General features: G+C 38.4%; 1 protein-coding gene across 1 annotated transcript in view; it reads right to left on the bottom strand.

Annotated features, from left to right (window-relative positions):
• The window catches only part of sema4c (sema domain, immunoglobulin domain (Ig), transmembrane domain (TM) and short cytoplasmic domain, (semaphorin) 4C), a 68,828-nt gene that overhangs the window by 30,212 nt on the left and 24,730 nt on the right, over positions 1-13,886 (bottom strand). The window contains exons 6-7 of the mRNA XM_061730349.1: positions 11,334-11,485; positions 3,864-4,039 (exon numbers count right to left, since the gene is read on the bottom strand). Coding sequence (XP_061586333.1) covers positions 3,864-4,039; positions 11,334-11,485 — 328 coding nt within the window. The remainder of the gene's footprint in view (positions 1-3,863; positions 4,040-11,333; positions 11,486-13,886) is intronic.

Raw genomic sequence — 13,886 nt, 5'->3', positions numbered from 1 at the left:
ATGTGAGCTCTTAATTTTTGTTTACCATCACATTTTCAAGCTCCAAGTGGGACCAAAATTGGGTATTGACGTATGACCCGGGCTCAATTTAGATTTATACTTGGACTGAGCATGTCGCATCTGATTTCCATCCATTCACTGGAGAAAACGCATCTTTGTTTTTTTCTTTTTAAATTAAGTTTTCAAGTTCTCAAATTGAGTCACTAAAGGCCCGGACACACCAAGCCGATAATCGGCCGTCGATGAGCGTCGGTGCTCGTCTGTCGGACTAGTTTCCCCAGTTTGTCCCGCACGTCGCCACAGGTCGGCCTCCTGTCGGGAGCTTTTCAGCCGATTCGACATGTTGAATCGGCGTCGGCTAGGGCTGTTCGATTTTGGCCAAAAATAAAATCTAGATTTTTTTCTTTCAAAATCCGATTTTCGATTACGATTATTTTGTGAATTGACAAAAGGCAAAGAAATTATTTCAAATATGCTGTTTTTTTATTGAACATTTGCCCCATTGGGCTTTAAGTGCAAACTTTGCTCTTATTAAACCAAAAATGAATGAATAAAGTGCAAAACTCTGTAAAATAAGTTGAAAAAAGTTTTAAAAAATATAATAAAATATAAAGTTTTATCTCTGAAAAAAAAAATCAGCAAATCAGCACTTGCAAACATACAGTAAGTTATATTTCCAATTAAATAAAACAAGACATTTTCTAATTAAACTAAACTGGGTCTTTGCATGCTAAATAATAATGCAACCCATGAAGGAGGTAGAGGTGTGTAATGTCAGTCATTACATTTGCTGTTCACATTTGCAAGTGTTTTGCAAGGAACACGAGCCGGTCTACCCGGTGGCATGTTACAACGCCCCCTCCTACACTAAAGAGCCTCTCCAATGGGGCACTTGTCGCAGGTATTGAGAGGTATTTCCATCAATCATTAATATGTGTGCAGACAAGGTAAAAAAAAAAAAAAAAAAAAAGTGAAAAATCGATTTTACGATTTTCACGTTTTAACATCGTTCTAATTACATAATCGCGATTACGATTTAAAATCGATTAATCGAACAGCCCTAGCGTCGGCCGTCGGTCAAACAGCTCACTCTGTGATTGGCTGTTCCCAGAATTTACCAGAATGCTTTTCGTCGTCATTTGTGGACTGAATAAAAAAAAAACATGGCGGACATTTCTTATGAATAAAATCAAAAATTTTGAGTTAGTTTCTGCATAAAAATGCGTTTTGATTACATTTCTAGTGAGAAATATATATTTTACGTTCATAATATTCACTCAGTGAATGTACATAATCACTCGCTTGTCTTTTTCAAACCGCGCCAGAATAAAGGCTGATTTATGGTTCTGCGTTACACCAACGCAGAGCCTACGGCGTAGGTTACGCGGCGACGCGCGCCGTACGCCGTACCCTACGCCGTACCCTACGTCGTACCCTACGCCGTAGACTCTGCGTCGATTTAACGCTGAACCATAAATCAGCTCCCGAGCCGGCAGGCAGAAAATCCCGAAATTTTCGGAGCAAATTTCTTAACAGGCGTAGCTACAACTGTTAGATTTCATCTATTAAACCAACATTTATTTTCCTAAATGATTTATTTCAGCCAGCGGTAATTCTCCACAGAGTTTTGTTTGTCTGCACTTGTGTTTTCTCAATAAAGCTTTGAAAAAAAAGCGCTGTCCTCCTTTCTTGAGCCCCTGAATACAGACTAGCGCTGCCTGCTGGTATGGAGGGGAATTACCTCTCACGCATGCGCAGAACGTACGTGCTAGTACGCCGCCGGGTGTCGTATTTGCGGTGTGTCTAGTGAGCCCGACACAGCCCGACACGGGCGGCGCGAGCCGACACAGCAGTCGGCAGAGAGCGGGGGACGTCGGGTTGGTGTGTCAGGGCCTTAACATACCGGCACGCGGCTAAAGTTGCAATTTTAAGTCGCAGCTGTTATTTGGTGGAGCCCTTATTGATGTAAACGGTTCCTCATTTACCATTAAATGCATGACACTGCTGTGAAAAAGGAAACCCTGTAAACGGGAATAAAAAACTGGCGTCATGTGATTTATTTAGGCGGGAAGGAAGCATTTCTTCTTAAAAGTCTGAAGCACAATCAGGGATTTTTGTGTAGTGAGTGTCAAAAGACGGCACTGATGTCTTAACAAGCTGACAAAATTCAAGAAAAGTGTATTGAATCATGATATGGCTTAAATTTGGAGATCATTTCCATAAGTCAAATGATCTTAATGTTATCTCCATCAGAGCCCGGGGCGGGAGGAAACCCCAGTGAGTCACAAAGGGGGAAGGGATCAGGCTTTCCAGCAGATGGGAGAGCTAGGAATGATAAAAAACACAAAGCTTTAGGTTCAAAGCCGCCTCCGTTTGTGATATGATATCTTACTGAAGAACACAAAAGACTCACATCAAAGAGCAGAGCCTGGAGACAGAGAACATCGCTAACTTTCCTCCCAAAGAAAAGACCTTGTGCCCTCTCAAACTACTCTGGTGATGAGTGACTCCTTCAAACATTACAGTTACGGCAATCTTTCCCATCGTTACACACTAAAAACTGAAAGAAAATTCATAAACCAACACAATGGACTTAGATTTAATAGACACAATGTACTTTATGGCAGAAATTAAAAGGGACATGGCGTATTTTTACCTGAAGGAAACACTAAGACGGCGGGGTTTTCTCCCAGTGTTTGATTGGTTGCTGAGGATTGTGTTTACAGTGTCATATTTACTATCACTTCTCCGTACATTAGATCTATGTGACATTCAGTCTCCAATAAAAGCCATAAAGCACATTCAAGAAGGCTGGAGTTGTAGCCGCTCTAAATGGCTCACATTTATATCAATATTGAATTAAAGTCCCAATCACGCAGTGATGAACGATCACGCAGCAGAATCGCTGGAGCCTTAAGTTCCAAAGTGACCGGCCGAGCGGCGACTTTAACACGAGTCAGCAGACGCAGGAATTAGCTTGCGCCGACGCGGAGAGCAGCGTCACGTGAGAATCCTCTCACTCAGTGGTTCCCAACCTTTTTTCCTTGCAGCCCCCCCTACTTGTGTCTGAGACCAGCGAGCCCCCACCCCCCCAAAAGAGTAAAGTGATTCGTTACAAACCTTTAATTGAAAAAAAATGAACATTAATTATGTTTTTTTTATACATTTCTTTTTGGTTTACCCGGTATACAATATCTGTCTGTCTACCTCACACACATTCTACCTGCTTTTTTTTCTTTCGCACTACTTTTATTTCCATCGCAATGTTTATACTGTCCTGTAATTATATATATATTTTTTACTTTTTACTTTTTTACCCCCTTCCCTGCATGTGTGTGTTAAGTGTACTGCTGCTAACATGTGAGTTTCCCCATTGAGGGAGTAATAAAAGATTATCTTATCTTTTATACATATGACTTTTTTTTTTTTCACTTAATTTTGTGTCACCAATGTTTAAAATCCGCACAAAAAATAATTGCAAGGACAAAAATATTTCTGAAAAATGTCTCTCAATATGAGAGCATTTGTAACATTTGTAACATTTTTCCTTTAACAACCTGTCGGAGTAGTAGTATGACTAAATGTTGAATAATTATATAATACGTTTTTAAGTTTTTTATCCTGATAAATATCTTAGTATTTTAAAATGACCAAAATATATTTCTAAGTGGGTTTATACAGACTTGGATTACTGTATTCCATTAGTTGTGTTATTATGATTTTTATTTATTTAACATGTGTAAATATAATTTTTACAACTGCATATCCTCAAAGCAGACAAAGTTTCGCGCCCCCCCCAGAGATCTCTGGCGCCCCCCCAGGGGGGCCCGGACCCCGGGTTGGGAACCGCTGCTCTAACTCACCACTGGGCGTGGAAGATGCCGTAGAAGGTTGTTCCTCGCCAGTCCAGCCCCGGCAGCGTGTAGACGGCCCGCAGGTTGTTGAAGGAGACGTGGCGCTCCGGGACGGAGCACTCCAGACGCGCCTTCTGGAACGTGGTCCACTTCTTCTGCAAGGTCCTGGTGCCGCCCAGGTCGCCCTGAGAACAAGCACACCCAGAACTTCAGGGGGAGTCGTTGGACCAACAAGGAACTTATTCACAGAAGTCAAATTTAGTCTTGGTTTGAAATAGCAGTAGGAACTTATTCCAGGTTTCATACACATTTTAACTAACACATTTCCATGACTTGTCCGGGTAAGCACTTAAAACACACAATTTAGGGGTTGAGGGGAAGTGGGGTGGAAATAATCTGAGACATATATTGCATCACCATTCTCCAAAATATGGAAGAGTATCAGGGCCAGGCAGGAGAAAAATAAAAATAATAATTTAGAGGAGGGAGATTTTATTTTGATTATGCACTTCGAGAAAAAAGTCGAAATGTTGAGAAAAAAGTCGAAATGTCAAGAAAAAAGTCGAAAAGTTGAGATTAATGTTGAAGTAAAATTTGGAGAAAAAAGTCGAAATGTTGAGAAAAAAGTCGAAATGTTGAGAAAAAAGTCGAAATGTTGAGAAAAAAGTTGAAATGTCGTAAAAAAAGTCGAAATGTTGAGAAAAAAGTCAAAATTTCGTGAATAAAGTCGAAATGTTGAGAAAAAAGTCGAAATGTTGAGAAAAAAGTCAAAATTTCGGGAATAAAGTCGAAATGTTAAGAAAAAAGTCGAAATGTTGAGAAAAAAGTCGAAATGTTGAGAAAAAAGTCAAAATTTCGTGAATAAAGTCGAAATGTCAAGAAAAAAGTCGAAAAGTTGAGATTAATGTTGAAGTAGAATTTTGAGAAAAAAGATGAAATGTTGAGAAAAAAGTCAAAATTTCGGGAATAAAGTCGAAATGTTAAGAAAAAAGTCAAAATGTTGAGAAAAAAGTCGAAATGTTGAGAAAGAAGTCAAAATTTCGTGAATAAAGTCGAAATGTTGAGAAAAAAGTTGAAATTTTGAGAAAAAAGTTGAAATTTTGAGAAAACTGAAGCGTACTCTTAAATTAAATACTTATAATTTTTGAAAACCGCGCAAAGTTACACTAGTGATGGATAAGTCCTGAATGCAGGCATTGTGACGTAGAATTGTCAAATTGGTTTAATTCGCCGTACGAATCGGCACAGATTACTTTTGTAATACTGTATTTGACCCGATCTTTGTGCATTTTGACCGTATAGATACGTAATTCTTGCCATTGTAGGAACAAGATGTGTAACTGCTTACTTACTTTTTAACAACTTGTGCTTTTTATTATTTCACCTCTTTTCTTATCATTTTATTTCATTTTATTTGTTATTTACTGTTTAATTGTGTCTTGCCGTTGCCGCTTTTAATGTTGATGTAAAACACTTTGAATTACCTTGTGTTGAATTGTGCTATACCAATAAACTTGCCTTGCCCCATCACATTGGTAACCATGGTTACCAAAATGCTTCTACAGATGAATTGACTCCCTAAACGGGCGATATTTGCCCTTGTTGCTATAAATGTTACCTACTACAGAGACTGCCCTCACAGTGAGCTGCTCATCCTCTGCCACGTCCGTCACGTGTCCGGTCACGATGCATTCCATTAGCCTCACCTTCACCCCGTCCGTGCATAATTCCATTTTTATGCGAGCGCTGTATATATTTACTAATAAATCTGTTTCTATGTGCACTGGCCGATTGAACCAGTGCAAAGACATAAACTGCTTCAAGCACAATTACACCCCGAGATACTTACATTTGAAATCCAGGATAGAGATCATATTAACCAATTATACTATAAATCCATGAATAGGAACTTCCATAATGTATCACTCTGTGTGCTCAAAGGAGACAAATCCCAAAGATTCCTCTCTTTTATATCGTTCTCAGTGACTGCAGAAGCGATAAAAAAAAAGAATTAAAAGTGCAAATGATAAAAATTACAGCGGCGGAGCATAAACACCGCTCTGCCGCTGCTGCAATCGCAATATGTGCTAAATTATTCATTGCTGTAGTCGTACACATCATGTGTGAGCATCTGTTTCTAATTTTCGCTCAAAGGGCTTAACTGATCCTCACACAGAAGCTCACGCATTAAAGGGCATTTCCCATAAAGCACTATGGTCTTTGTCTCACAAACGTAATTATACACTTCTCTACTGTGGCGGTTTGTTCACTTTACATTCGACTGAGACGAAACACCAGCACGAGGAAGTGGAAGACGACATTAAGCTCTCGTGACGCCAAACGAGAACCATCATAAACGGAAAACCCTCCGTGAATAAGCCTCCTCGAAACAAAAAGCCCTTCTGATGTCTGACCATAATAACTGTGATAGATCACGCCTATTTAGTTGTTCTCATGAGACCATTAATTAAACAAATGAGTCATTAAATACTGGATACATCTATGCCAAGTGTCTCCCGCATAAGACAATGTAAGTGAACTGGCAGCCGCTTGAATTTCTGCTGTTTTTGCTCCTCGAGATAGTTAATCTCCTTTACACTGCCTTTGATACCATTGATCATAACATACTGCTAAACAAATTGACCCACTATGGGATCAGAGGCACAGCTCTTAAATGGTTTACTAGTTACCTTTCACAGAGACAACAATATGTTCACATCCATGACAACAAATCTCAATATAGACACATCAAATATGGGGTTCCTCAGGGTTCTATTTTAGAACTTCGAGAAAAAAGTCGAAATGTTGAGAAAAAAGTCGAAATGTCAAGAAAAAAGTCAAAAAGTTGAGATTAATGTTTAAGTAGAATTTTGAGAAAAAGGTCGAAATGTTGAGAAAAAAGTCAAAATTTCGTGAATAAAGTCGAAATGTTGAGAAAAAGTCAAAATGTTAAGAAAAAAGTCGAAATGTTGAGAAAAAAGTCGAAATTTCGTGAATAAAGTCGAAATGTTGAGAAAAAGTCAAAATGTTAAGAAAAAAGTCGAAATGTTGAGAAAAAAGTCGAAATTTCGTGAATAAAGTCGAAATGTTAAGAAAAAAGTTGAAAGGTTGAGAAAAAAGTTGAAATGTCGAAAAAAAGGTTGAAATGTTGACAAAAAAGTGCAAGAGTCGAGATTAATGTTGAAGTGCAATTTCGAGAAAAAAGTCAAAATGTCGAGAAAAAAGTCGAAATGATTATTATATCACCCAGTGCTCCTACCTAACCTCCTACCATTGTAAGAATGAGATGTAAATATGGGGTTCCTCAGGGTTCTATTTTAGGGCCCTTACTCTTTATTATTTATACAAATGATCTGGTCAACTGCTCAAAGGTCTTCCAAAAAATCATTTTTGCTGATGATACAAATCTTTTTATATCACATAATAACATCCATGAACTTCAAGATCTCCTTAATAATGAGCTCTCTAAAGTGGACATTTGGTTTAAAGTAAATAAACTCTCTCTTAATATTAAGAAAACAAATTATATACTAGTTTGTTTCAATAAAAAACGAATAAATATGGAAAATCTGGCCTTTCAGATCGTAATAAATGATGAAGAAATAAAGAGAGTAAACTCTACAAAGTTCCTTGGGGTCCTCATTGATGACTGTCTAAATTTTAAATGTCATATAGATCAACCTTGTGGAAAAACTATCTAAATATGTCGGTCTGTTTTCAAACTGAGACATCTGCTTCCACGCTCTGCCCTTCTCACTCTTTATAAAAGCTTGTTTGAACTAGGGATGGGCGATATGGACTAAAAAATGTATCACGATAATTTCTGGCATTTATCCCCATAACGATTAAAATGACGATAAAAAAATAACAATCAACTCCACCTTTTTAACTATAAATCTATGACCACATTCAGTCTTTGGAGCCCCCAAAACACGTTTTCTTAACTTATAAAATCACAGTACAAAAAAATACAACTTGATAAATAAAATAAAGTTCACTGAAAATAAAATCCAATCAGTGATGATCTCTTCTAATATAAATAAAATTTGTAAATTAACCTGTGGTTGGAACATGGCACAAATTAGATACTTTTGCAATTGTTTTTCCTAATACTCAAACGTTCATATCAAAATGTAACAACCATTTCCTTCTGTTTTTGCAGACTCTGCACATAATAGATGATGTTTGCTCCTCGTCTCTCTTTTTAAATCCAAACCAGTTCCAGATAACGGAGCTGGAGCCTCGTTTAACAACGAGCTCCTCCCTCTCAGATCCGCCTTCCGCCATGTTTGTTACACAAAAACATGAACGGGAATTTATCGTTTTTACCGCGAGATGACAAATTCTTACCGTGGGGGATTTTTTTGACGGTAAATCGTGAACGGTAAAATATCACCCATTCCTAGTTTGAACCACATTTAAATTACTGTAATATTATTTGGTGTAATACTTACCCCAGTCATCTAAAAAAATTAGACGTTTTACAGACAAAAAAATTATCCGTGCCATCTCTTGGACTGAATTTAATTCACCTACTCGACACCCGTTTGCCCACTATGGTGTTCTTCGCCTCAAAGAATATAACTACTTCCATAATGCATGTACAAAATATCAGGTGGTCTCAGGTTTGAATCCCAGACTAACTCAACTCATCCCAATCTCCGTTGGTCCCCAGCACACCCACAAAACTAGACATAAACACCTTATTATAGGGAAAAAACGTAAACTTGTGGGAACAAGTTTGAGTGTTGTGTGTCGGGGAAACAGATTTGGAACGAGTTGAATGATCAGCCGTAAAAGTCACAGTCCATCTCCATATTTAAACGGCAGTTAAAGAATCAATTGTTAAGCTCATATATATAAACGTACACTCCGGGATCACAAAATGTTTCATGTTAAGTGTTTGTAATGTGATATGTTGTATGTAAGTATAGTCTAGTACAGGGGTCGGCAACCCAAAATGTTTTAGAGCCATATTGGACCAAAAACACAAAAAACAAATATGTCTGGAGCCGCAAAAAATGAAAAGTCTTGTATAAGCCTTAGAATGAAGACAATACATGCTGTATGTTTCTATATTAGTTACGACAGGAAGATTTTTTTTCATTATGCACTTCAAGAAAAAAGTCGAAATGTCGAGAAAAAAGTCAAAATGTCGAGAAAAAAGTCGAAATGTCGAGATTAATGTTGAAGTACAATCTCGAGAAAGAAGTCAAAATGTTGAGAAAAAAGTCAAAATTTCGAGGAAAACAAAAGAAAAAAAGAAGAAAATAAAGAAAAAAGAAAAAAGAACAAAAAAAGAGAAAAAAAGGAAAGAAAAGAGAAAAAGAGAGAAAAAAGGAAAAAAAGAAGAAAAAAAGGAAAAAAGGTCAAACATTTTTGAAAAAGCTCCAGGAGCCACTAGGGCGGCGCTAAAGAGCCGCATGCGGCTCTAGAGCCGCGGGTTGCCGACCCCTGGTCTAGTATAATGTGCATGTTGTTTTGTTGTGTTATGTGTGTATTAAGTGCAAGTGTATGTATGTATTCCTGTCTACTGTATTTATGTTCATTGGCTCCATAAGCTTTTGTAGCTTCTCCAGGAGACCAATTCACATGTGTGAGTGTGAATAAAAAAATAAAAAAAAATACACGCTCCTCTTTTTGCATCTCTGGACAGAAGTTTGCGAGACATCGGTAATCTGTAAAAATGTTTTTTTTTTTCTCCTCTCGTAGATGGAAAAAAGCCGATCCACTGCCTTCCCCGTCTGAGTTTGTAAATGCAACCGCTGCAGTCGAACGCGGATCAGCAAAAACATTGACGTAGCTGCAGCCTGATGTGTCACGGCTATATCGTGTGACCATTACTGGAACAAACACACACAAACACACACACAGACGTCCTAACAATGACGTAAACAGCCGTGTGGAGAGGAAAAGCCAGACTGTAGGATCGTTAATAGCTAAAAATAACAATATTAATATCAATAAATGACTCAGAGCAGTGCTGCTCTTTTGAGAATTGTGAGTTATGAGAAGAGTAAAGAGCTTTGTGCTCTTTGTTTTGCTCATTGATTTCTTTCTTGAAAATAAAGCATCACCCTGTTAACTTTCCGTTGTAAGACCGATCAGGTTCCCAGAGTGATTCATCAGAGCGTAGATGTTGTATTTACTCCGTATATTCAGTTTTCCGTTGGTAAGAACAGTCTCACGTTGAGTTCTCAGGCTCAACCGGAGCAGAAAACAGCTGATTCCCTGAGCGTGTGCCAAACCGTGATTTTACAGTCCAACCCGTCCCGTGATAACCATTTGATTTAGAGCTTTTTTCCCCCAGGATTCAGCTGCAGCGTCTCCGCCGGGAGGCTGGAAATTAGGGCCCAAGCACTGACAGTGCCAAGGCCCTAATGTATCCGTAGGAAATGTTCTTGCTTTTTCCGACGAAAGGAGGGCCTTTTTGTACGGGATTTTTTGTACGGAAGTATTAGGGCCAGGCAGGAGAAAAATAAAAATAATATTTTAGAGGAGGAAGATTTTTTTTTCATTATGCACTTCGAGAAAAAAGTTGAAATGTTGAGAAAAAAGTTGAAATGTTTAGAAAAAAGTCAAAATTTTGTGAATATTGTTGAAGTATAATTTCGAGAAAAAAGTCAAAATGTCGAAAAAAAAGTTGAAATGTTGAGAAAAAAGGGGAAATTTCGACTTTATTCACAAAAATTTTACTTTTTTCTCAAAATTGTATTTCAACAATCTCGACATTTCGACTTTTTATAAAAAAAATTAAAAAAAAAATCTTCCACACTTTTTTTCTCTTGCCTGGCCCTAATACTCTTCGGTATTTTTGCCCCCTAAACGTGCCCCAAAAGTCACCAAATTTTGCACAAAAATGTATATTTAATGGTTTGCATTAATGGGCGTGGCCTAATGGCTCAACAGCGCCCTCTAGAAAACTTTGTGCCTCAAGCCCCACAATACGGTTTGACGTACATGCACGACAATCGCTACATACCTGTATCATGTCACAACTTAAAGAAAAGTCTCTTGGCGCCATGGCCGAAACCCAACAGGAAGTCGGCCATTTTGAATTAATCTTATAATTTTGGCGAAATTTATGCCATTTCTTCGGCAGTTAATTCGGCCCGAACCGTAACGTGCACCCAGGTGTGTTATACATCAAAATGTGCGTCTCCATCCTGCGACGATGCGCATTAATTTTCTCAGTCAAAAGCGTCACCGTGGCGACGCTAGACGCCAAAAAGCGCGCCCCCTTCATCTGGTTGGTCCATATTTGATAGTTCCTACTTTCTGCCATTACTTTTGAATGGTTTGATATAGAGAGTCGTGGGTGGTGTCATCCTCTAAATGTCCAGGCCTGAAGAATCTACATCAAGTCTTACAAGCTTCCACTGCAGCCTGAACGTGCACCAGGCTGGAGGGCCCGTTCATCGCTGCTTGCAGCTTTAATGTGATCTGAACTGAGATCAGAGCGTGTTCTGGTTGCCTCACCTTGCAGACTCGGGCCACTCTGGCCACCGTCAGTTCCGTGTCACAGTCCAGCTCCAACGCTCGCTCGCTGAAAAAGAAGTAGATCTTGTCGTCGTCGCCGTCTTTGCTGCCGCTGCTCTCCCTCACCAGGGCCGACCCCACGAAGTCCGGCTCTGTGAGAACACACGACGGGCGGTTATCATCAAGGTGTGTGTGCAGAAGTGGTAGAGGAGCCAAACATTGTACTCAAGTAAAAGTACTGTTACTTCAGAATAATATGACTCAAGTACAAGTAAAAAGTAGTCATCCAAATAATTACTTGAGTAAAAGTGAAAGTAGTACTTTCTTTTAGTACTTGGTGAAAAAACTACTCAAGTACTGAGTAACTGTTCCATTTCAAACCGTTTCCATTCAAACAGACAAAAGTACAATATAATCATCTTCAGGCAAATTAAATCAATAAAATAATAAAATTAATTAAAATAAAAAAAATAGCTTAAATTAAAATAAGCTTAAAGTAAATTCAAGTACTTTAATACATAATAAAATAAATAAAATAACAGAATAAAAAAATAAATTAAGCACAAGTAGCACAAAGTTTCCAGCCTTTGTACTTTTCTTTTTTAACCAGCAGAACTAGAACAAACATGAACTCATAGAAACTCTGTGTGTGTTTGAGTCTGTGTAAATGTGACAAAACATGCAAAAACAAACATTTTTCCCAAAGAATCACTCAGTGATGTCATGAGATTGACGCGTACGCGGATAAAAGGGATAAAAGAAAAGTAACAGCTCAACGTAGCCTAATGTAGCGGAGTAAGGCCCCGTTTACACGTAGCAAAAACGGTGGTGTTTTCATGCGTTTTGGCCGTTCGTTTACACGAAAACGGAGCTCAAAGTCACCAAAAACGATAATTTCTGAAAACTCTGGCCAAAGTGGAGATTTTCAAAAACTCAGTTTTCACGTTTGCGTCTAAACAGAGAAAAACGGAGATTTAAGCTTCAGAACGTCACATTATGCAACAGAAACGTCACCAGCGTCATGTGTGCGACCTGTGTTTACAATTAGTTTGGCCACCGTCAATACTTTCTTGTATTTTACCTGTTTTATATTCTAAAGTCACACTTAAAAGTAACTCCACTTCTCTGTCACTCCAAACGAAAGACTCTTGTTCCGTCTTGGAAGTAAAGCCTGAATTATGGTCCCGCGTTAAATCGACGCAGAGCCTACGCTACGATGCGCGCCGTACGGTGCGTGTCGCCGCGTACCCTACGCCCGTAGGCTCTGCGTTGGTGTAACGCGGAACCATAAATCAGCCTTAACTGGAAGTTACACGTGTCATTTGTTGATGTTTTTTCCAGGATTCTGATTGGCTGGCATGACGTTAACTAGGGGTGGGTATTGGGAAGGACCTCACGATACGATACGCATCACGATACTTGAGCCACGATACGATACACATTGCGATATCCCGATTATGCGATATCCCGATTATTATATTCTACATAGTTCACCGAAAAATTTTAAAATGCATTACACATCTTAAAATCCAAGTTGTATATATGTTTTATTATAACTATAGAAGCTAAAGTTACAACTTATTTGTATATGTTTTTAATATTATTTACATCATATGAAATTAACATTAAATTTAGTATGAGGTTGCTTTAATTATGTGGCAAATGATAATAAACACAAGAAAGATGGGTACTAAAACCAAGGACAGGCACAGTGATCAGTCAGTATAGATATAAATCCATAAATAAATAAACCTCTGTCCATTATTTTTCATTTTTTAAGGACAGGCAATTGTGTTATATAAAAAATAAATTATAAAATGAAATAAAACGTGAAATAAAACCGGAGCTCAGTGCAGGGCCCTCCCAGGGTTGGTAGAGAGTGGCAATGCCCAGGACTGACACTTAGGTAGGAGCACTGGGTGATATAATGGGAAAAAAAATCGGGGATAAAAAAAAAAAAAAATTGATATTCAAATTTTTAATATCGATATTGAATCGGCTGGAAAAGTATCGCGATATATTGCCATATCAATATTTTTGCCCACCCCTAACGTTAACAGCGTTTTCATGCAGGTTCGTGTAAACGAGGATATTTTTGAAAACGTAGAGGGGAAAATATCCGTTTTTGTAAATACCCGGCTATGTGTAAACGTGGCCTAAGAGGAACAGTTTCTTCTTCACAAATCTACTACTAAGTAAAAGTAAAAAGTATCTTGATTCAAAACTACTCCTAAAAGTACAACATTTTCCAAAACGTACTCAAGTAAATGTAACAGAGTAAATGTAACTCGTTACTACCCACCTCTGTGTGTGGGTGTGTGTGTGTGTGTGTGTCTTATTTTTCCACAGCAGTGAAGATATCACAAAGAAAGTCACAACCTGCAAGTGTAAATCACTCACACACTCTGGAGCTTAAAGCTCCGACTGCTCCCCGGCTGCACCTTCTCACCCCTTTCCCTGTTTTCCTTTATCGCTCTCCTTCACGTCACTTCTCCACTCATTTTTCCACTCTTTTTTTCTCAAGTCCTCACTATTAGCGACCCATTTAGTGTC

Source organism: Cololabis saira, chromosome 9, assembly GCF_033807715.1.
Source record: "Cololabis saira isolate AMF1-May2022 chromosome 9, fColSai1.1, whole genome shotgun sequence".
In the NCBI taxonomy this organism is placed as follows: Eukaryota; Metazoa; Chordata; class Actinopteri; order Beloniformes; family Belonidae; genus Cololabis; species Cololabis saira.
This window is presented reverse-complemented; position numbering and strand designations above follow the sequence as displayed.